Below are 20,960 nucleotides of genomic sequence, written 5' to 3' on the forward strand. Positions count from 1 at the left end.
CTTCCCATTTAGAATACTTCAGAGTCTTTGGTGAATTCTATTATGTACTTAAGGAAGAAATAATATCAGTAACCAATCCTGTAGTAATCCATTTAGAAAATGTAGGAGGAGGGAATGTTTCCCAACACATTTTATAAAGCTAGATTTCCTGATACCAAAACCAGGTAAAGACATTAAGGAAAATAACAGAGACTAATATTCTTCTGAATATAGAGGGAGAAATTCTTAACAAAATATTATCAAATTGAATCAAGGAGTATATATTAAAAGGACATATGTAATCTAGTGGAGTTTATCCCAGGAATGCACGGTTGGTGTAATGTTTCAAAATTAACTGATATAACTGCCATATTTACAGCTTAAAGAGAGGAAAAAAATAAACATGATCACTTTAGTAAGTGCAGAAAAGCATTTGACAAAATTCAACAAGTTTATTTCTATAGCAATCAGTCTTGGAAGCTAAAGATAGTGTCTCCTTTGGAGCAATGGCAGGTATGCTATTTTTCTTGTATAATAAAGGTAATGTTTCCATCAAGAGCAAAGGGCAGACATGCTTACTGCACTCACAAAAGGTTTGGATTCCTGAAGTTCAGAGTTCTCTCCTGTTCTGCTGTGTGACCCTTTTCATGTTGTCTATAGGAATTGGGGCTTGGAGAATCAATGCAAAAGTGGTGTTCTGGCTACTGCTATTTCTGTAACAAATTCTCTTTATCTCTGACCCAAAACTCTCATGTCTTCCACTAGAACCCATGAATCTGTGTCAGACTAACATTAGCTAAAATCTCAAGGCTGTTCACAGTTCTTGACAATATAAAAATATGCACCTAATTCCAGTTTCTAACTAAAAATTACCCTAATCAATTACAAGGTAATTATAAACCTATAAAAAGTGAATTTATAATAATTTTGTGGAAAAAAATACTGGACAAAGGATTTTGAAACATTGATTTTAGAAATTTATTTACATATCTTGGATGAAAGCAGTTGATACAGTTGACTTGGAATTCCTGAAAAAAAAAAACAAACAATTTTTTAAGGTGAGAGTGCCAAGTATATTTCAGAAAACAAACAAAAAAATGCTGCTCCCTGCCAAAGTTGCTTTGTGCATATACAATGTATAGAAATAATATAAATAAAATAACAATATGACTTTTATCAAAAGATCAAAATTCCTAAATTCCACTATATAATAAGTTGGATACAAGTCTTATAAGACTAAATTGGATTTATCTTAAAAGTTTCCTTATTACTGTACTCTGGCTAGTGCCTAACAGGTGAACACAATTTTATACATATCTCTACTAATCCACCACAATATTACATACCTTTCAAATCAGAAGCCAAAGGCCTACTCCTAGGACCAGAGGTGTCTTCACAAATATCATAGTTTTCAAAATGGAATTTCTCTCTTCTTGAAATATAACTCATTTTTGATAGGTCACTCTGTTGACTACAGATTTTTTCACTTAGATTTAAATATTCTCTTTGAAGATTCCGCATCTCAAATTCCAAGGTATCCCTTTCATTTTCTATACTTCTTACATAGTTTTCTAAAAGTATTTTGTCTTCTGCAAGTCTACTGATGCTATTTTCAAATTTTATATTTTCTTGACTATGTTTTTTTAGTTCTTCTTTTAGAATCTGATTATCTGTTTTAATTTCCATTACCATTTTTGATAACATTTCACATTCATTGCCCATTTCTGACAAACTATTCTTATAGATACTTGCTTCTGATTTTGCATTTTTAATTTCTTTCAGAAAATTCTCTTCTGCAGTAGATTGGTATTTTTGAATATTTTCAATTTCTCTTTCCATCATTTGTCTAGCAGCAATAGATTCTTGTAATGTTGTTTCAAGATTAAGTTTTTCATTTTTAACTGTTTCTATTATTTGAAGAAGTGTCTCTTGTTTTGTTTTTGCCAATATTTCCTTCTCTTTTAGCTGCATTATTTCTAGTTGGTTTTCCTTCAGTTCATTTTCAAATGAGTTTCTTTCCTTTAGAAGCTGGTATGTCTTTTTCTCTAGCATTTCCTTTTCATCTTGTATCAATAGAATATTTGTTTTCATTGATTCCATTTCTACACTCATACGATTGTTTTCATTATTGACAATGGCCATATCATTTTGAGTTTTGTGTTCCTTACTTTTTAGTTGATCTAATGTTTCTATCATTTGTTGCTTCTCCAAAGAAAGTTGATTGTTTTTTTCCTCTAGAGTTTTATTTTGTCCTATGAGAACATTATATTTATTAATTATTTTTTTCAATTCTTTAAGACATTCTTTACCATCTTCTTCTTTTTTAATTAACTTGGACTGAATAGTGTTCTTTTCTTCAACCAAATTCTTAAGTTGCTTTTCATATATTTCAATTTTCTGTATTAGAGATTGTGTGGTAAAGACAAGAGGCTTTATTTTTGTCTTGAGGGCTAGATTTTTATTCTCCAGTTCTGTTACTTTTTTTTGTATCTGCATAGACTCTTTTAGATAATTCTGTAAGCACTGAATTTTTGCAACACACTGCTCAGTAACAGAATTGACTTTGGATGTTTTCTCATTTTCACATATTATTGGTCCTTGTTTTATCACTAATGGTTGTGTTTCTTTGTCTGTCATTTCATATTTTGTTGGGTCAAAGAATGACAGTGTATGTCTTTGAGCTCTGGAATGAAATTTTAAATCTGTAATATTCTTGCCAGTGATAGGAATTTCTTTACTATTTTTCTCATTTCTCTTTCCCCTGTGTATTTCACTCTTAGATAATTTTTTACACTTCCTGCAAAAATTCAGATGGAATTTTGACACTGTTTCCCTGAGTGGGAGTAATTTGTTTACTAATGCCTCTAGCTCTGAAATTCTCTTTGATTTCATATCTTCATTTAAGTTACTTTCTATATTTTCTTCCTTAATAAAGTTAATTTTTTCTTTGTGAATTGAAGACAGGTCATATTTACCATTGCTTGGAACATTTCTATCAGTTTTTAAAGTTTGAAGTTCATTTGTAAGTGCCAGTTCTCTATCATGTGACTTTTGTAGCTCTTCCTTCATTTGTTTGATGGAATGGCAGATATCATCTAAATTTTCACAAAATCCATGCTTGAGAAAAGGCTCAGTAATTTTGGATTTGTCCAGAATTACTGTATCAACTTGAGACATCACATTTTGAGGTGCATTAGGTAGAAAATTATAAAGATTACTATAATTCTTCAACATGTCAGAATTTTCTGAAGGGTTCATAATTATGTTTGAAGGTGAATTGTCTGTTAAAGTTTTCAGAGTTAATAGGTCCTTGAAATTTATCTGGGATGTCATATCTATACCTTGAGGGAGACTGTTAACACTATCACTGCTGAATTTTTCTTCCATTGAATGAATAGTGTTAGACTCCTCAAAATGATGAAATTTCTCAGAAGAAAAGATTTCTTCTTGATTCTTTATAGGCTAGTGACAATAAAAAGCACACTATAAATGTACAATCATTTGCCATGTGACAAAATATCAAGAAAATATTTTGTAGAGGATTTGCTTTTATAACCAAAATAAACATTTTATCCATTTCTACAGCAAAGAAGCCTAACAAATATGATTAATTTTCTCCAGAAAAATCTAACAGTAACTTTGAAGTCTCTAACTCTGGTCATCACAATTTGCTTGGAAATGGCACTTATTTCCTCACAGGGTGACATACATGGGTCAACCCCTTAATTTCAGAAATAGAAATTTAGAATCCCTCAAGTGACCACCGTAGATCGCTGGGGAAGGTGGAAACAACAGGTCAAATGCAGTAGGTAGTTTCAGGGAAATGAGTATTTATGCTTCTGGGCTGTTGGTCAACTTTTGCATTCCTATTTTGGGTGATTCTAGGGTTGTGATTATTCTAGAAATGCGAGTTCTAATCAGCATAGACAGAATGACTCTGGATCCGGCCTGTTTCTAGGGAATTCATCTCAGGACTAGGTCAATCCTAAAAGTAGAAAAAATTCCCAAGTGGATAGACAGGACAAAAAAATCCTGCCTTGTATTTCAATTTACTTGGGGATCATTTAGGTATTCCTCTGACAGTCCATTTGCCCCACGAAGAAGGCAAGAATGTCAAGGTGAAGATAAACTGGTTGTAGTAACATTTTTGAAGTACCTAAATATAGAAATAGTTTTGTGCAGAATAACATACCAAAGTTTTTTCAAGGCATGTTCCGAATACTAGATTTTTTTCCGAGTTAAACTGTGGGTTTTCTACTTCAATAATACTTTTGTTCAAGATTTCACTAATTTCAGACTGTACCTTTAACAGATAAATGGATAATGTTAGAATTTTATTATAAACTTATGAATATATAGGAATAATAGATATTATGATACCTTTAAATTTCATGCATATAAAAATTCTTTTGCATCATATAGAATATGAAATAAATTATTATAATCTCTATTATTAAAGGAATTTTAAAGAAAATTATGCCTTTATTATATGATAATAAAATCAGAAAAACTTAATTTAGTTAAGCAATAAAATTTTATGAACTATATTCAAGTAATTTTGGATGCTTGATTTTTTACGTTGTTGAATAACACAGAGACTTTTGATCTCTGTCATCAGAATAGAATCTATTCTGTCACTCAGGAGGAGTTTATCTTCTCTTTCCATTTCCTTGTAGTTGCTTTTAGTACAAGAATATTAGGATGAAGTTTATATGAGGTCTTCAGTGAATATGTGTTCTGTTAAGCACCACTAATATCCATACCCCATCCTTCTGTACATACTATCCCTTCCTTGTTCTGGATGAAGTCCACATGCCTTTGGTGAGCCCACTTCCAGCTGCATGTGACTGAGAGCTAACTAGTCAGAACACTGCCTCCCTTTGAACAGTGATTGGCTCCAGCTTTCCATGTGACCCAATCTGGGGTGGTCAGAATCAGGCCAAGAACCTCAGGATAAACTGTTAAAGGAGAAAAGTACATCTCTTCTCTCACTGGACTCTGTAAGGATCAAAGCCTAGAGCTTCTTGCAGCCCTTTTGCTGCCACATGGAGTCTGAAAATCCATTACAGTGGAAAACAGAACCAAAATAAGGAGTGAGAATTGTTCCTAATGTGGAGTAAGCCATCCTCAGGTGAACTGTTCCTAGGTTTTCAGTTATGTGCACTAATAAAGTACGCTTTTTCCCTAAGTCAGCTTGAGTTAGAGTTCCCCTATTACTTATAATGAGAGTTCCTATTTGTAGACTATATATGGGTAGCACTTTAAATAGATGTTTTTAAAATATCAGTGAGTGCCATTTCTTTTTGGCTTATACCCAAATTTAACTCTAACAGAATTTCCTCCAACCAAATTTTGAGCCTAGAATATATTGTGACCTTATTCTATTATATTCTAACATAAACTAATCAGTTGACTAATGATCATTAGCTTAGAAATGTGGGGTAGTATCTTAAGTTTAGCTATTTCCCATATAGAGATTAAAAGAAACATACCATGGTAACATTCTGCAAAGTCTGTATTCGGAGAGCCTGAAATGATTCCAGTTGATGCTGAAGGGCCTATAACAAAATTAAACATGGTATTAAATTGATCAATTTTGAAATTGTTATTATTTCTTTTAATATCTATCCCCCAAAGTTGCCTATTGCCAGAAAGGATGACATGAGGGTCAGAGGACTCACATTCTTAGTCATTCTTGCTAATTCTCCAGTCCATTTTCATGAAGTTTTTTTGTGGAAGACCCATGTGCATTTAGGAAGTATTTATTCTGAAAAAGATCAGCTTTTACACAGGTATTTGGAGAAAATAAGATGAAATGAAAATGAACTTACTTTCAATGCTGATTGTGGTTGGATTTGATTTTCTGATTCTGATATGCAGCCATATTCTAAAAAGCAAAATTGAGAAACCATGTGATCTAATTCTTAAGTTTTTTTTTTTTAAATAACTGCAATACAAAGTGTCCTGACTTTCTTGGGTAGTGAGACAGAAATAATGAGAGGTTTGATGTTCATCTTGGGAAGAACCCAATATTAGTCACATAATGAAGTCAAATAATTTTTACTTGACTCAAAATACCTTCTTGAGGTTGTAATAGTGGTTTTCTTTTTTAATAGGCCATTAATGTGTAATGCCAAACTTGGAACTCTCAAAAACACAAATATCTTTATTTCTGCAATATAAACTGCATTAAAAAAAACACACCAAAACTAATGATCCTGTTATGGGAGCTCTTTGACAAAGTACTATGTAGGTCTCTGTCTATGAAATGGCCATGTGATATTTTTCCTGCTTACCATGGAAAACAAATTGGATTAATAGAGCATAATTTTTGTCATGCTTTTAAGCAAAGTTCTAAATAGTTCTATGTATGCCTTCCTAGAAAATATATTATATATCTGTAACCAGAGAGACTATAAACTGCAGATTTCCTGACATACATCCCTCTTTATCCAAATAGGCTTTTCGCTTGCTTTGTAAATTTTTATTAAAAGACTTTTAAAAACATTCAATATCCCAAATGAAATAAGAGTTATGATAGAATGCTCCTCTAGGCTGACAATTTCTAAGTGTTAAAAGAGGTCAGCACATCTCTCCTTTGGAATGACAGTCTACCAGATGATATAGGAGCTGGTTGCAAAGTGTAGGCACCTCTCTTATCTGCCATCTGGCCCTCATCACTGAGAGACTGGCTCTGGTTCAGAGCCTAGAGCCGTTTGGCCAATTAAAGACTCCCACCTTCGTTAGAAGGCAGGTAAGGACGCGAGTCCATCTGGATATTTGCATCTTACTAGGAATAAAACGGTAGTCTGAAATGTTCATCTTAGAGAGATTGAAGAAAAGCAAAAACTCAAATGAGGTGTGGACTAATGCAGCAAGGCATCCCAATTTTTTTTCAGACTCGAGGACAACTTGTAATGAATTCAAATAGATAAAAATGCAAATCAAAAAGCATATATTACCTAGAATCCCATTACCCAGAATTAACCATTATGAATTTAGGTACTCTCCCTTCAGTCAGCTCTCTATGCATATATGCAGGAAAAAAAAAATGATTTTAGAAGAGTGGAATCATATTATACATGTTACTTTTGAGAAACAATATTACATTTATGTTTATTTTAATAAACTGCAAATAGTCGAAGTTATCACTAGTATTCAAATTTTTTTCACACATGCAAGATTATTTCCTATAAGATCCCTCTGAGCTAATGTAAATATATTATGAGAAGGACCAAGAGATTGGAATTATTTTTTTTAATAACCTGCATTTCCATTGTATTCAGTATTGATTTACTCCCTGTTAAGAAAGGAAGTAAATGATGAGAAAATTAGCATTATGCTTGCTCTCACATTTTCTCCCTACTTTTCATTATATTATTTTCACACTGTGATATTTTATGATGTTTCACATTTTATTATGTGAGTTTAATTCCCACAGAGCTATTTAAACACAAAGATAGGACATTATTATTGTAAATATGTTCAGCCTTCAACTTTATTCTTGATGGATTCACTGTCCAGAATTCTCTTGTCCATCTCCTTTCTGCAGCAGCAAGACCAGCCTCCCTTTTCTGCATAGATTTCCTTTGTCTCAGTTAGGAGGACTTGTAAATTTAAAGCAAAGTACAGGATTTCTTTTACTAAAACCAAGTAAGAAATACTGGGTCAAAAGACATGTAAAGACATACTAAAGGGATAGAGCAAGTATGAGATTTTAACGAAAGAACATGGGATTTATATACTGGTTTTACATATATTTGCTTCCCTCCATCTCTTCCTCCTCTTTTGACCATATGACTGTAGTTACCATGATGCTTCTTTTTATGTGGCTTAGTGCAACCTGAGCAACTCTGCTGAGAATTTCTGTCTTCTTTGACATAATGTAGATGGTTTCTCTTGACATCCTTCCTAAAGTCCATTGGTCTGTCCCTCTGAGATACAGTTTCAGGGCCAGTATGTTTTCCTATCCATTTTCTGTAGCCTAAAAATTAGATGAGGAGGTCTGGGGTAAGAGAGATCGTTTGGAGCTGTGTGAAGCCTCTGTTGGAGGATGTGATCTCTGCTGTTTTGTTGTTGTTATTCTCTGAGACTGGTTAGAAATCTAGAGGAAATACATCCTCTTACCCTAAGGAAATCTTTTCTTGATTGCGATTACTCTCTCAATTCAGTATGAGTCCTGGAACCAGGACTGCCACATAAGACTATACATTCCTTCAACCTATTTAGAATAGATTCTGGGGATAAAGCCAGCAGCATTGCTGGGGGATTAAATGCAGCCAGAAGAGAGGAAGGAACTCCTCGGTTTTTGGTGAGAGCAGATGGATAATGAATGATGGTGTTATTTACTAAAATGGAAAAGAATGGAGTAGGAAGATTTTTTAGGGAAGCTTTTTAGATATGTTAAAGTTAAGTTTTCTATTAGACATCAAAGTGGACATCAGCAGGCAGTGGGATATTCCTGTCTCTGGAAAATATGATGTTACTACTAGCCTAGATAGGGGCGGTTTCTGTGCAGTGATAGGCCCAAACGCCCAAATGAAGTGGCTAGAGAGAATGGAATCTAAAAGTTTGTGGGAATTGGGTATAGGCAACTGTTTTTGAATTTTACTGTGGAAAGAAAGAGAGTGCCTAGTGGTATAGGGCGCATGCATATTAGAAGTGATGTGAAGGTCAAGAAAAATTTTTCAATCATCGGAGATTTTAACAAGCCTGCTTGCTGCTGGAATCATATAATAGAAAGGGAGAAGAATAACTCTGGAGGATGAGGAGACTAATTGTAGAAACTAAGTACTTGAGAACTCCAGGAGAGTTTGATAAAGAGGAAATGAGCTTTGATTGAGCAGGGACAATTCTTCCATTGAAACTGGGAACAGCAAGAACAGGAGCAGGAAGATGGTGCTAGAGTAGGAGGACCTAAGCTTACCTTGTCCCACAAATACAACTAGGTGATTATCAAATCAGCCTAAAGATCCCAGAAATCAACTTGAAGACGGACAGAAAAAAAACTCCTTAACTAAAAGGAGAGAAGAGGCCACATTAACGATGATAGGAAGTGTGGAAATGTGGTTTAGGGAAGAAACAAATCTTGGCTGCTGTGCAAGGGAAGGAGACATGGTTGGTAAGAAGGGAGGGAGAGGAACACGGGAATTCACAAGGAGAATGTTTCCTCAAAGCTAATGTTTTAGAAATTAAGAGGGGCTGAATTCCATGAGTTCTTGCAGCCACTGGGTTTAAAGCCTGGAGTTGTAAAGGTCTCCAGACTTGGCTGGGATAGAGCCCAGAGAGCACTGTGCTGCAACTACAGAGCAGGCAGGCAAACAACCGGGGGACAGTGTAGAAATAGCAATCTGAAGAGCATGTAGGGCACACAGTGGAGCTATTTGCTTTTCTCAGAGAACATACCTGAGGGGCAGCATTCACAGACACCTCTTCAGGAAGAAAGGAGCTGGCCAGTGCCATATCTACCCCCTCCTACCCTTCAACATAAACACAGAATGACCTGCAAGAAGCAGTGCAGTATAGACACGAGCTGCCTAACTTGCTCACACCAAGTACCACCCTCCCTGCACTTCAGTGGAACTTAGATCCTCAAACATGCTTGCCTCAGTCCCAGTGCTGCAGGCCCTTCCCCTGGAAGATCAGCACAAAACCCTGTGCACACCATGCCTCTCCACCAGAGAGTTTTGCAGGGTCTCAGTTCTGGTGGAGGTGGTGACAAATCTCATTTCACAAGCATACCATAGCACACCTGTGAGCTAAAGCTCACCACATTCAGGCCAGGGACCAAACACTGCCCACAGCGCACAAGGAGAGCCTCTGCAGATGACTGGCCTGAAGGATAGAGAAGCCAGAACATGAGCAGAGTGCATGCAGGAGACACCAGAGACACTCTCTGAAGTTCCAGGCCTCGGGCACTACATGACCTCTTCTTCTTAAGACCATTACTTTCAGGAGCAGGAGACATAACTGGTTTTTCTAACACAGAGAAGAAGGTAAGAGTCTTAGATAAAATGCAAAGATGGAGGATTTATCCCAAATGAAAGAACAATATAAGGTCAAGCCAGAGGTCTAAGTGAAACAAATATAAGTAACATGTCTGATGGGGAATTTAAAGCAATGATCATGAGGATACTCACTGAGCTTGAGAGAATAGAAGACATCAATAAGAGCTTACCACAAAAGAGTTAAAAAAGAATCAGAGACGAAGAGTGCAATAAACAAGATTAAAAACTCTTTTGATGCAATGAACAGCAGGCTGAAAGAAGTAGAGGAATGAATTAATGACTTAGAACATAGTAATGGAAAGTAATCAAGCTGAACAAAAGAGAAAAAAGAATTGTGCAAAATGAGAGTAGACTTAGGGAACCCAGTGACTCCATCAAATGTAATGACATTCATATTATAGGAGTCCCAGAAGAGCAAGCAAAGAGGACAGAACATGTATTTGAAGAAATACTAGCCAATTTGGGGAAGGAAGTGATATCCAGATCCAGGAGGCACAGAGAACTCCCATCAGAATCAACAAAAGCAGGCCAAGATATATTGTAATTAAATTTTCAAAATACAGTGATAAAGGAAAAATCTTAAAAGCAGGAAGACAAAAGTAGTCCTTAACTTACAAGGTAAAACCCATAAGGCTAAAGAGGGATTTTTCAACTTTGCAAGCAAGAAGAGAGTGGCATAATATATTCAAAGTGCTAAATGGGAAAAATTCTGCAGCCAAAATACTCTATCCAGGAAAGCTATCACCCAGAATAGAAGGAGAGATAGAGTTCCCCAGACAAACAAAAACTAAAAGGAATTCATGACCCCTAAATCATCCCTGCAAGAAATATTAAAGGGGACTTTGAGTAAAGGAGAGACCAAAAGTGACAGTATAAAGGTAGGAAACAGAAAAGTGGTAAAAATGAATATTTCTGTAAAAATCAGTCAAGGAACTCACACAAAAGGATATAAAAATATAATAATGTATACCTAAAATGTGGGGAGGAGAGGAGAAAAGAATGGGTTCAAACTTGAATGACCATCAACTTAATATAGACTGCTATTTGCAGAAAAGGTTATATATAAGCCTAATGGTAACTATATATCAACAAGCACTAATAAACATGCAAAGAATAAAAAGAAAGAAATCTAAAGATATCACTAAAAAAATAAACTATGAAAGAAAGACAAGAAAGGATTAAGAAAGTTTCCAGAAACAACCACAAAACAAGTAATAAAATGGCAGTATAAACATATCTGTCAATAATTGCTTTAAGTGTAAATGGACTAAAGGCTCCAATCAAAAGACACAGCGTGTCACAATGGATAGAAAAACAAGACTCATTTATATGCTGCCTGCAAGAGACTCATTTTAGACCTAAGAACACCTACAGACTGAATGTGAGGGAATGGAGAAATATTTATGTCATTTTCGTGGATGTCAAAAGAAAGCTGGAGTAGCAATAAGTTATACTTTATACAAACTAGACTCTAAAACAAAAACTATAATAAGATACAAAGAAGGGCACTATATAATAATGAAGTGGACAATCCAACAGGAAGATATAATCACTGTAAATATTTATGCATGCAACATGAAAGCACCCAAATATGTACAACATAACAAAACAAACAACAATAAACAGTACAACAGAACAACAAAAACAATAAAAAATATAAAGGAGCTAATCAACTAATTGATGATAATAATAGTAGAGGACTTTATACCCTATTTATATTAATGAAGAGATCATCTAAACAAAAAATCAACCAGGAACACTGGACCAGATGGACTTAACAGATATATTCAGAATATTCCATCCTAAAACAGTAGAATACACATTCTTTTCAAGTGCACAGGGAACATTCTCTGGAATAGATCACACATTAGGTCACAAAACAAGTCTTAACAGATACAAAAAGCTTGAAATGATACCATGCACCTTTTCTGATCACAGTGCTATGAAACTAGAAGTCAACCACAAGAAAAAATTTGGAGAGACTACAAATACATGGAGGTTAAACATACTACTAAACAGTGAATGAGTAGCCAGGAAATCAAAGAAGAAATTTAAAAAATACATGGAAACAAATGGAAATGAAACACAATAGCCAAAAACCTTTGAGATGCAGCAAAAGCAGTTCTAAGTGAGAAGTTTATAGTAATTCTGGCTTATTTCAAGAAGCAAGAAAAGTCTCAAATAAACAACCTAACCTTAACACCTAAAGGAGCTAGAAAAAGAGTATCAAACAAAGCCTAAAGCCAGTAAAAAGAAGGAAATAATATAGATTAGAGCAGAAATAAATGATACAGAAAGTAAAATTTAAAAAAGTAGAACAGATCAATAAAACCAGAAGCTGGTTCTTTAAAAAAATTAACAAAGTTGATACACCTCTAGCAAGACTTATCAAAAAGAAAAGAGAAAGGACCCAAATAAATAAAATCACAAATAAGAGAGGAGAAATGGCAACCAACACCACAGAAATACAATTACAAGAGAATATTATAAAAAACTATGTGCCAACAAATTGGACAACCTAGAAAAAATGGATAGATTTCTAGAGACATAAAGTACCAAAACTGAAACAGGAAGAAATAGAAAACATGAACTAATAACCAGCAAAGAAATGGAATCAGTAATCAAAAAACTCCCAACAGACCAAAAAATCTAGGACCAGATGGCTTCACAGGTGAATTCTACCAAACATTTAAAGAAGAGTTAATATCTATGCTTCTCAAGCTATTCTAAATAGAAAAGGAAGGAAAACTTCCAGATGTATTTTATGAAGCCAGAATTATCCTGATATCAAAACCAGATAAAGGCCACAGGAAAAAGAGAACTACAGGCCAATACCCTTGATGAACATAGATGCAAAAATTCTCAACAAATTATTAGCAAACCAAATATGACAATACGTTAGAAACATCATTCATCACAACCATGTGGAATTTTTTCCTGGCTTGCAAGGTGGCATACTATTCACAAATCAATGTGATACATCACATTAATAAAAGAAAAGATAAGAACCATATGATTATCTCAATAGATGCAGACAAACTACAATAGCCAATCATGGCAAAAACTCTCAACAAAGTAGGTTAGAGGGAACACATCTCAACATAATAAAGTCCGTGTATGAAAAACCCACAGCAAATAGCATCCTAAATGGGGAAAAAACTGAGAGCTTTTCCTTTATGGTCAGAAACAAGACAAGGAGGTCCACTCTCACCACTTTTATTTAACATAGTAATGGAAATCCATCACAGCAATCAGACAACAAAAAGAAAAGGCATCCAGATGGGCAAGGAAGAAGTGAAACTTTCAGTATTTGCAGATGACATGGTACTACATGTAGAAAACCTGAATGAATCCACCAAAAAACGGCTAGAACTGATAAATGAATTCAGTAGAGTCACAGGATATATAGTCCGTGTACAGACATCTGTTGCATTTATAGACACTAATAAGCAGCAGAAAGAGAAATTAAGGAATTAATCTCACTTACAATTGCACCAAAAATAATAAGATCCTAGGAATAAACCTAACTAAAGTCAGAGACCTGTACTCAGAAAACTACAAAACACTGATGAAAGGCATTGAAGATGACACAAATACATAGAAAGACATCCATGCTAATGGATTGGAAGAACACATACTGTTAAAATGTCTATATTACCGAAGTCAATTTACACATTTAATGCAATCCCTATTAAAATACCAAAAGCATTTTTCACAGAACTAGAATAAATAATCTTAAAATTTGTGTGGAACCACAAACTACCCTAAATGGCCAAAGCAACCTTGAAATAGAAAAGCAAAGCTGGAGGCATTACAATTCCTGACTTTGAGTTATATTATAAAACTGTACTAATCCAAACAGTATGGTGCTGACACAAAAATAGACACAGAGATCAATAGAACAGAATAGAAAATCCAGAAGTAAACCCACAATTATATGGTCAGTTAATGTTTGACAGAGTAGGAAAGAATAGCCAATGGGAAAGATAGTCTCTTCAACAAATGGTGTTGGGAAAACTGGACAGCAACATGCAAAAGAATGAAACTGGACCACTTTCTTACACCATACAAAAAATAAATTTAAAATGGATTAATGATCTACATGTGAGACCTGAAACCATAAAAATCCTAGAAGAGAACATAGCCAGTAACTTCTTTGACATCAGCCATAGCACCTTCTTTCTAGATATGTTGCCTGAGGCAAGAGAAACAAAATAAAAAATAAACTATTGGGACTACGTCAAAATTAAAAGCTTCTGCACAACAAAGGAAACCATTAATAAAACTAAAAGGCAACCTACAGAATGGGAAAAGATATTTATAAATGACATATCTGATAAAGAGCTAGTATCCAAAATATATAACAAACTTATAAAATTCAACACCCAAAAATTGCGTAATCCAATTAAAAATGGTCAGTTAACATGAATAGATATTTTCTCAAAGACATCCAGATGGCCAATAAAAACATGAAAAGATGCTCCACATCACTTTTCATCAGGGAAATGCAAATCAAAACTACAATGAGATATCACCTCATACCTGTTAGAATGGCCAAAATCAACAACACAAGAAACAACAGGTGTTATCGAGGATGTGGAGAAAAGGAAACAGTCTTGCACTGTTGGTGGTAATGGAAACTGGTGCAGCCACTCTGGAAAACAGTATGGAGTTTCCTCAAGAGGTTAAAAATAGATCTACCCAATATCCAGCAATCACATTGCTAGGTATTTACGTAGAATACAGAAATACTAATTCAAAGGGGGTACATGTCCCCTGATGTTTATAGCAGCATTATCTATGATAACCAAATTATGGAAGCAGCCCAGGTGTCCATTGATTGATGAATGGATAAAAAAAAAAGTGGTATATACAAATATAATGGAATATTAGCCATAAAAAAGAATGAAACATTGCCATTTTCCAGGACATGGATGGAGCCAGAAAGTATTGTGCTAAGTGAAATAAGTCAAAGAAAGACCAATACCATATGATGTCATTCATGTGTGGAATTTAAGAAACAAAACAAAGGAGCAAAGAGGAAAAAATAAAGACAGGGAGGCAAACCCAGAAACAGACTCTTAACTGTCGAGAACAAACTTATGGTTACCAAAAGGGAGAGGGGCGGGGGATGGATTAAATAGGTGATAGAGATTAAGGTGTGCACTTATGATGAGCACTGGGTGATGTATGGAAGTGTTGAATAACCATATTGTACAGCTGAAAACTAATACTACACTGTATGTTAACTGGAATTTAAATAAAAACGTGAAAAAAATGATGGACAGCAGATAATATGGGTACAGAAGCAGGCAGGTTAGCAAATTTTAAGTTTGAGCAGGAAAGAAGGAAGTTTGGATCTGATTGCTTCTATTTTCATGTAGTGTGAGATTACGTTAATGAGTTGAGATGTAGTGGTGAGAGGTTTGGGGGTTAAGGAAACAATAAGAGTGAAATAGTTATCTTGGAGAAGGTTTGAAAAAACATTTGCTGGGGAAATAAAGTTTTCCAGACAGTGCTGAGATCCATGTTATGACTAAGAAGTGAGTGATTTTCTCCTCCAATATTCAGATGATTCAGTGAAGACAGAGAATAGTCAGGTGGATTTATCAAATTTTATTTACTTTAAATGTTTATTTTTGAGAGAAGGAGACAGTGTGAGCAGGGCAGGGGCAACAAGAGGGAGACACAGAATCTGTAAGAGGCTACATGCTGTAAGCCGTCAGCACAGAGCCCTATGTGGGGCTCAAACTCATGGACTGTGAGATCACGACCTAAGCCAAAGTTGAAGACTTAACTGACTGGGCCACCCACATGCCCCTATCAATTTTTAAAGACTATTAAAATAAGTTTTTGTTTTTCTTAATGAGTTTCAGAGACTTTGGTTGCCACTTATTTCCAAAGGAAAACTAATCTTAGCATTCAGCAATAGAATTATGTGATTCTAGACTTGGAAGGGAAATTACCAAAGAAACACAGTAGAGGAAACACAGTGACAGGTCATCATTTATTAAGTCCTTGTTAAGCATGCAATATTGAGAGGTATGTAGACTGAGTGGAAGATATGGTCCCAACCCTGAAGAAGCTTATACTCTATTGGGAATGCAAGAAATATTATTCATATTAAATTGAATTACATTTTCTAGCTGTTTCATATTTAATGTCAGACATGAAAAACAAGAAAACCCTGTGGGCCGGCATAGAGCTTTCCTTTCTGATCTGCCATCTGTGGTGGAACGACCACCAAGATGCAAATTTTTTTGAAAACCCTTACAGGGAAGACCATCATTCTTGAGGTCGAACCCTTGGATACAATAGAAAATGTGAAGGCCAAGATTCAGGATAAGGAGGGAATTCCTCCTGATCAGCAGAGATTGACCTTTGCTGGCAAGCAACTGGAAGATGGATGTACTTTGTCTGATTACAATATTCAAAAGGAGTCCATTCTTCATCTTGTGTTGAGACCTCTTGGTGGTGCTAAGGAAAGGAAGGAGTCTTACACCGCTCCCAAGAAGAATAAGAATAAGAGAGAAGTTTAAACTGGCAATCCTGAAATACTATAAGGTGGATGAGAATGGCAAAACCAGTCGCCCTCGTTGGGAGTGCCCTTCAGATGAATGTGGTGCTGGAGTTTTTATGGTTAGCCACTTGGACAGACATTACTGTGGCTAATGTTGTCTGATTAATTGCTTCAACAAACCCAAAGACAAGTAATGTATATGGGCCAATAAAAGACATGAATAACAACAACAACAAAATGTGAAAAACAAGATAATTATCAGTGATATGGCTTTTGAGGTAATTAGAGACATGGGGAATTTATTCTGAAGCCTACAGAGGATTATGTCATATTCAACATACAGGCACACCTCGATTTATTGTGCTTCACAAAGGTTTGTGACAACTCTGTCGAGCAAGTCTGTTGGTGCCATTGTCCAACAGCATCACTTACTTTGTTTCTCTGTGTCAGCTTGGTAATTCTCACTGTATTTTAAAAATCTTCACTATTAGTATATTTGTTATGATGATCTGTAATCAGTGACTATAACTTGCTGAAAGCTCAGATGTTGCTAGCATTTTTAGCAATAAAATATTTTAAATATATATGTTATTATTTGAGAGAGAGAGGATGAGCAGTAGAAAGAGGCAGAAGGAGAGAGAGAGAGAGAGAGAGAGAGAGAGAGAATCCTAAGCAGGTTCCATGCTCAGTGCAGAAGCCCAACACAGGGCTCGATCCCACAACCCTGGGATCATGAACTGAGCCAAAATCAAGAGTGGAACACCAAGCCAGCTAAGCTACCCAGGCACCCCAATGAAGTATTTTTAAATTAGGGTATGTATATTGTTTTAAAAGTATGTTTAAATTAGGGTATGTTTTAGACATAATGCTAGTGCACAATTAAGACTACAGTAATACAACTTTTATAAGCACTGGGAAACCAAAAAATTCATTTGACTCACTTTATTTTTTTAATTTTTTTTATCTCACTTTATTGTGATATTCTCTTTATTGCAATGGCCTAGAACTAAACCCACAATATCTCTGAGATATTCTTGTATTAAGTGCATACGTGTAGTTAACAGACCAAGGAGAACAAATGAGCTTTTTAAAATGCAGCATAGTAATGCTGTAATATAGGATGTTAGGTACTCTGTAGTCAAAGCTTTGTAATTCTCAAGTTCAAATATGGGATTTTGTTATGACAATTCAAGTTCATTCCCAGAAGCAACTATTTTACAAAACCTTAATGAGGTGTGACACCGTCTGCAGGAGGCACTGCCATGGGAGCTACAGTTAGGTTGCCTGTGCTTGAGTCCTGGCTTTGCCACACACTTGCTAGGAGGGAATAACTCTAGTTAGCATCTAGTTTGTAGGTGAAGCCCTTTGCAGAGGGCATGGCATATACTAAATGCTCAAGAAATATTTACTCTAGTCACTACTACAAAGTTATTAACAACATGACAACGATTCAATAAATTTAAATTTTCCAATTGCAATGGAGGGGAGGAATGGCTACTCCAGGCTTTTTTAATGTTTCCCATTTTGTGCAGAATAATACCCCAGATCCTTATGTGTGGAACCACAGTACCCTTCTCCTCAGTTTCCTTTCTGATCCCTCTCTGCCCCCACCCCCCTTTTCATTCTGCTCCGGTTAACAACAGCTGTTCCTCAGACATGCAAGGCATCTTTCTACCTCAGGGCCTGCACAGTTGCAGTTCTCTCTACCTTGAATGATCTTTCCCTAGAAATCTGCATTGATTACTTCTTTATCTCCTTCAGGTCTTTGCTCAATGTAATCTGCCAAGTGAGATCTCCTACTACCCTATTTAAAATGCACACTCCTCACTCACCTCTGACACTCCGTATACTCCCCCGTTCCCTCTGTGCCTTACTTTTTTCCATGGGATTTACTCCCATCTTACACACAGTCTCCTTTGTTCCTCCCAGCAGAAAGTAAGCTTCATGTGAGCAGGGATTTTGCATATTTTGTTCAGTGTTGGATCCTCAGCACCTAGGACAGCACTTGCTTAAAAATATTTGTTAGATGGATAAATGAATAGATAGATGAATGAAGACTTGGGTGGAACGGGGGTGCTAAAAAAAATCCACACTGGATATCTTGAAGTTTAAAGTGTATCCTTCATATATCCATTCCAATAAATCAAAGGTTACACAGGATAACCACTTACTCTGTTAAAGAGACCTGAGAAATACTACCTAGCTTCTTGTAACTCAGTATTATTTATGCAAGTAGGGTTAATATTCTGTAGGTTAGTACTCAGAGAATGGGTTACATGGTGACAGTAAGGTGTAGATAGAACAGAAAAAGGGAGGGAACAAAGTCATACCTCCTAATTTTGCCATCCAATGCAGCCCTTGAGTTAGGATCTATGTTATTGAAGACTTGCCCTTGCTAGACCCTGCACTTACAGCCCCTATGCTTTCGCAAGATACACTATATCTCTTAAGTAAGCATATGTGCTGTTTTGCAAGTAACTTCATTTTCTATTATGCTGGCATCTTTCCCCACAGTTCCAAATCTCACTCATGTTAGACGACACGTGTTAGATTACCTCAATTTCTTCTCACCTTAAGTGCTCTCTTTGAGGTAAATATTGAGCCGACTCAACCTCTAAGCTCTCTGTGAAGACTTTCTCCCTGCTCAGGTTTCCTGGCTGCACAGGGATGCCTGAGTATCCTCACGGATGGTGGGGCACAGAAGAGTGGAGAGCTCGCAGGTCAGTGCACTGTCCTGCTGGCCTCCATCGAGATGTTGCTTACACTCGTGGTCCCTGCGCATCCAGCTGTCTTTGGTCTGGAGACGTGTGGCTGCTCTAGCTTTCCGTTCAGGGACCTTGACAAGATGTTTGGAATGGTCCTGGATTTATGAAGATTTAGAAATCCTGTCCTGACCTGAGGTCACTTCTCTCAGTGCTTCTGTGTCCAGATTACCCCTATGCCACGTGTGGGTTTTGGGCAAGCGAGGGTCCTAACTTGGTTCATCATTCTAGATACCGGCTCTACTCAGAGCGCTCTGCCCCTTCCGTGGCATGTCACACTGACCACCAGCCTCCTCCAAGAGGGGTGTAGGCTACCGGTGCTTCTCTCAAGGAAGTGAGAACAACTTTGGTATTCTCAGTATGGTACCCCTAGTTGGGTATTTACATCTTATTCATGGTTTATGTAGAGCTTGAATTATAGCTCTTTGGTTATTTCATATATCCTCCCTATACCATATCCGGTGGTCCACACAAATTTACAGTAAAAAGTAGCTCCTTTTGTTAAAGTATATATATGTTTAGCATCTGTCCAAAATATCATTCTTGTTTAATATTTAGAGAAGCAGTATAGTGTATAGCATGGCGGTTAAGGCCTGGACTCTGGAGCCATCCTGCTGAATACTTACTGGCTTTTTCATTTGCTGCCGCGTGACCTTGGGGAGTTAGTTAATCTCTGTGCCTCAGTTTCCTCACTTGTAAAATGCGGATAATGATAGTACTTACTTCATAGGGTTGTTGTGATGATTAAATGAATATACTTAAGTGCGCAAAGTGTGTTGTGTTAGCTAGTACCATAATAATCGTTACTGGAAGTACCTATGATCTGGGAGTGCACCTTTTGGGCCAGTGGATTTAGGCAAGGGTACCCTTTGCCTATATATAGTAAGAGGCAGAAACGTCACTGCCAGTGGATGTTCTCTAATAATGTTCTCTAATAACTCGTTGGCCTTGGAGATTTCACCTGTTTCACTGCCACCACTTTCCTTTACCCCGTCAGAGGAATTTAGGATCTTGGACGCTGAGAGGAGAACGCACTCAACTTCATCTTCCTCCGGATGCTTCTCTGTAACAGAACCATAATAGGTGGCTTTTAGTTTCTTTGGGAGAAGGGAGGCGAAGCGTGCGACTCGGGACGCGGATGCCCTAAGAGGCCACGGGAGGGCGCACTGGGGCCACGCAGCGCGGCGGGACTCGGTGGCGGTGGCGCAGCAGCTGAAGGCAAAGGCTGGGTTTGGGGGTGGAGGCGGTGCTTTCGTCTCTGTCCCCGGGGGAGAGCGCGGTGTGTGGCTGGTCAGGAAGAGGAAGCTCCGGGACCGGCCTTGGAGGTGAAGCGGTCAGGGCACCCCCCACTGCCCACCCACTTCCCATGGCCCCTCCTCAAGGGGAGCCCAGCTCTTACCCGGACTCATTTCTGCTGCTCAAGCTCTCCCCCCAACTGCCTTACCCCATGCATTCTGCCCCAGTAGCTTCGTGCAGGGGCAGCCCGTTGCCTGGTAACCAAGCTGTGGGGCACGCGCGTGGGTGGGGGTGGGGGGCGGAGGTGCGAGCTGGGACCCATTCGGAGTACTGGAGCAGTGATGCTCTTCCCGCCAGCACCGCGCCGAGGACAGCTGTGGTTTGCTGTGCACTCAGGCCCGGGCCAGTCTCAGTGGGGCTTTTTTCTCCCGTGGTCTTCTCCGCTGACCAGAACTT

The 20,960-nt window shown here is 37.1% G+C and overlaps 1 protein-coding gene and 1 pseudogene across 3 annotated transcripts; one reads left to right on the forward strand and one right to left on the reverse strand.

Moving 5' to 3' along the window:
• Window positions 1-933: 933 nt before the first annotated feature.
• CCDC110 (coiled-coil domain containing 110) lies at window positions 934-20,747 on the reverse strand. Of its 3 annotated transcripts, XM_077762516.1 has the most exons (7): window positions 20,668-20,747; window positions 20,230-20,331; window positions 5,811-5,866; window positions 5,472-5,537; window positions 4,172-4,282; window positions 1,326-3,441; window positions 934-1,007 (listed from the first exon to the last, which is right to left on the reverse strand). In XM_077762516.1, exons 1-7 carry the CDS (start codon window positions 20,675-20,677, stop codon window positions 958-960), a joined length of 2,511 nt encoding a protein of 836 aa, XP_077618642.1. In that variant the 5' UTR covers window positions 20,678-20,747; the 3' UTR covers window positions 934-957. The 3 variants fall into 3 exon arrangements, with proteins under 3 accessions (XP_077618642.1, XP_077618652.1, XP_077618660.1); XM_077762526.1 differs by lacking the exon at window positions 4,172-4,282; XM_077762534.1 differs by lacking the exons at window positions 20,230-20,331; window positions 20,668-20,747 and adding an exon at window positions 5,661-5,746 and having other exon boundaries at window positions 5,811-5,863.
• On the forward strand, window positions 16,235-16,700 carry LOC144230288 (ubiquitin-ribosomal protein eS31 fusion protein pseudogene; annotated as a pseudogene).
• Window positions 20,748-20,960: the final 213 nt, after the last annotated feature.

The sequence above is a fragment of the Crocuta crocuta genome, unplaced genomic scaffold (genome assembly GCF_008692635.1).
Source record: "Crocuta crocuta isolate KB4526 unplaced genomic scaffold, BGI_CrCroc_1.0 scaffold90, whole genome shotgun sequence".
Lineage (NCBI taxonomy): Eukaryota > Metazoa > Chordata > Mammalia > Carnivora > Hyaenidae > Crocuta > Crocuta crocuta.

Coding starts and splice junctions, on each gene's coding strand:
- CCDC110 (XM_077762516.1), bottom strand. Junction 5,538..5,810: donor AACCACAATCAGCATTGAAA/GTAAGTTCATTT, acceptor ATTTTGTTATAG/GCCCTTCAGCATCAACTGGA. Junction 3,442..4,171: donor CATGCCTTGAAAAAACTTTG/GTATGTTATTCT, acceptor TATTGTCACTAG/CCTATAAAGAATCAAGAAGA.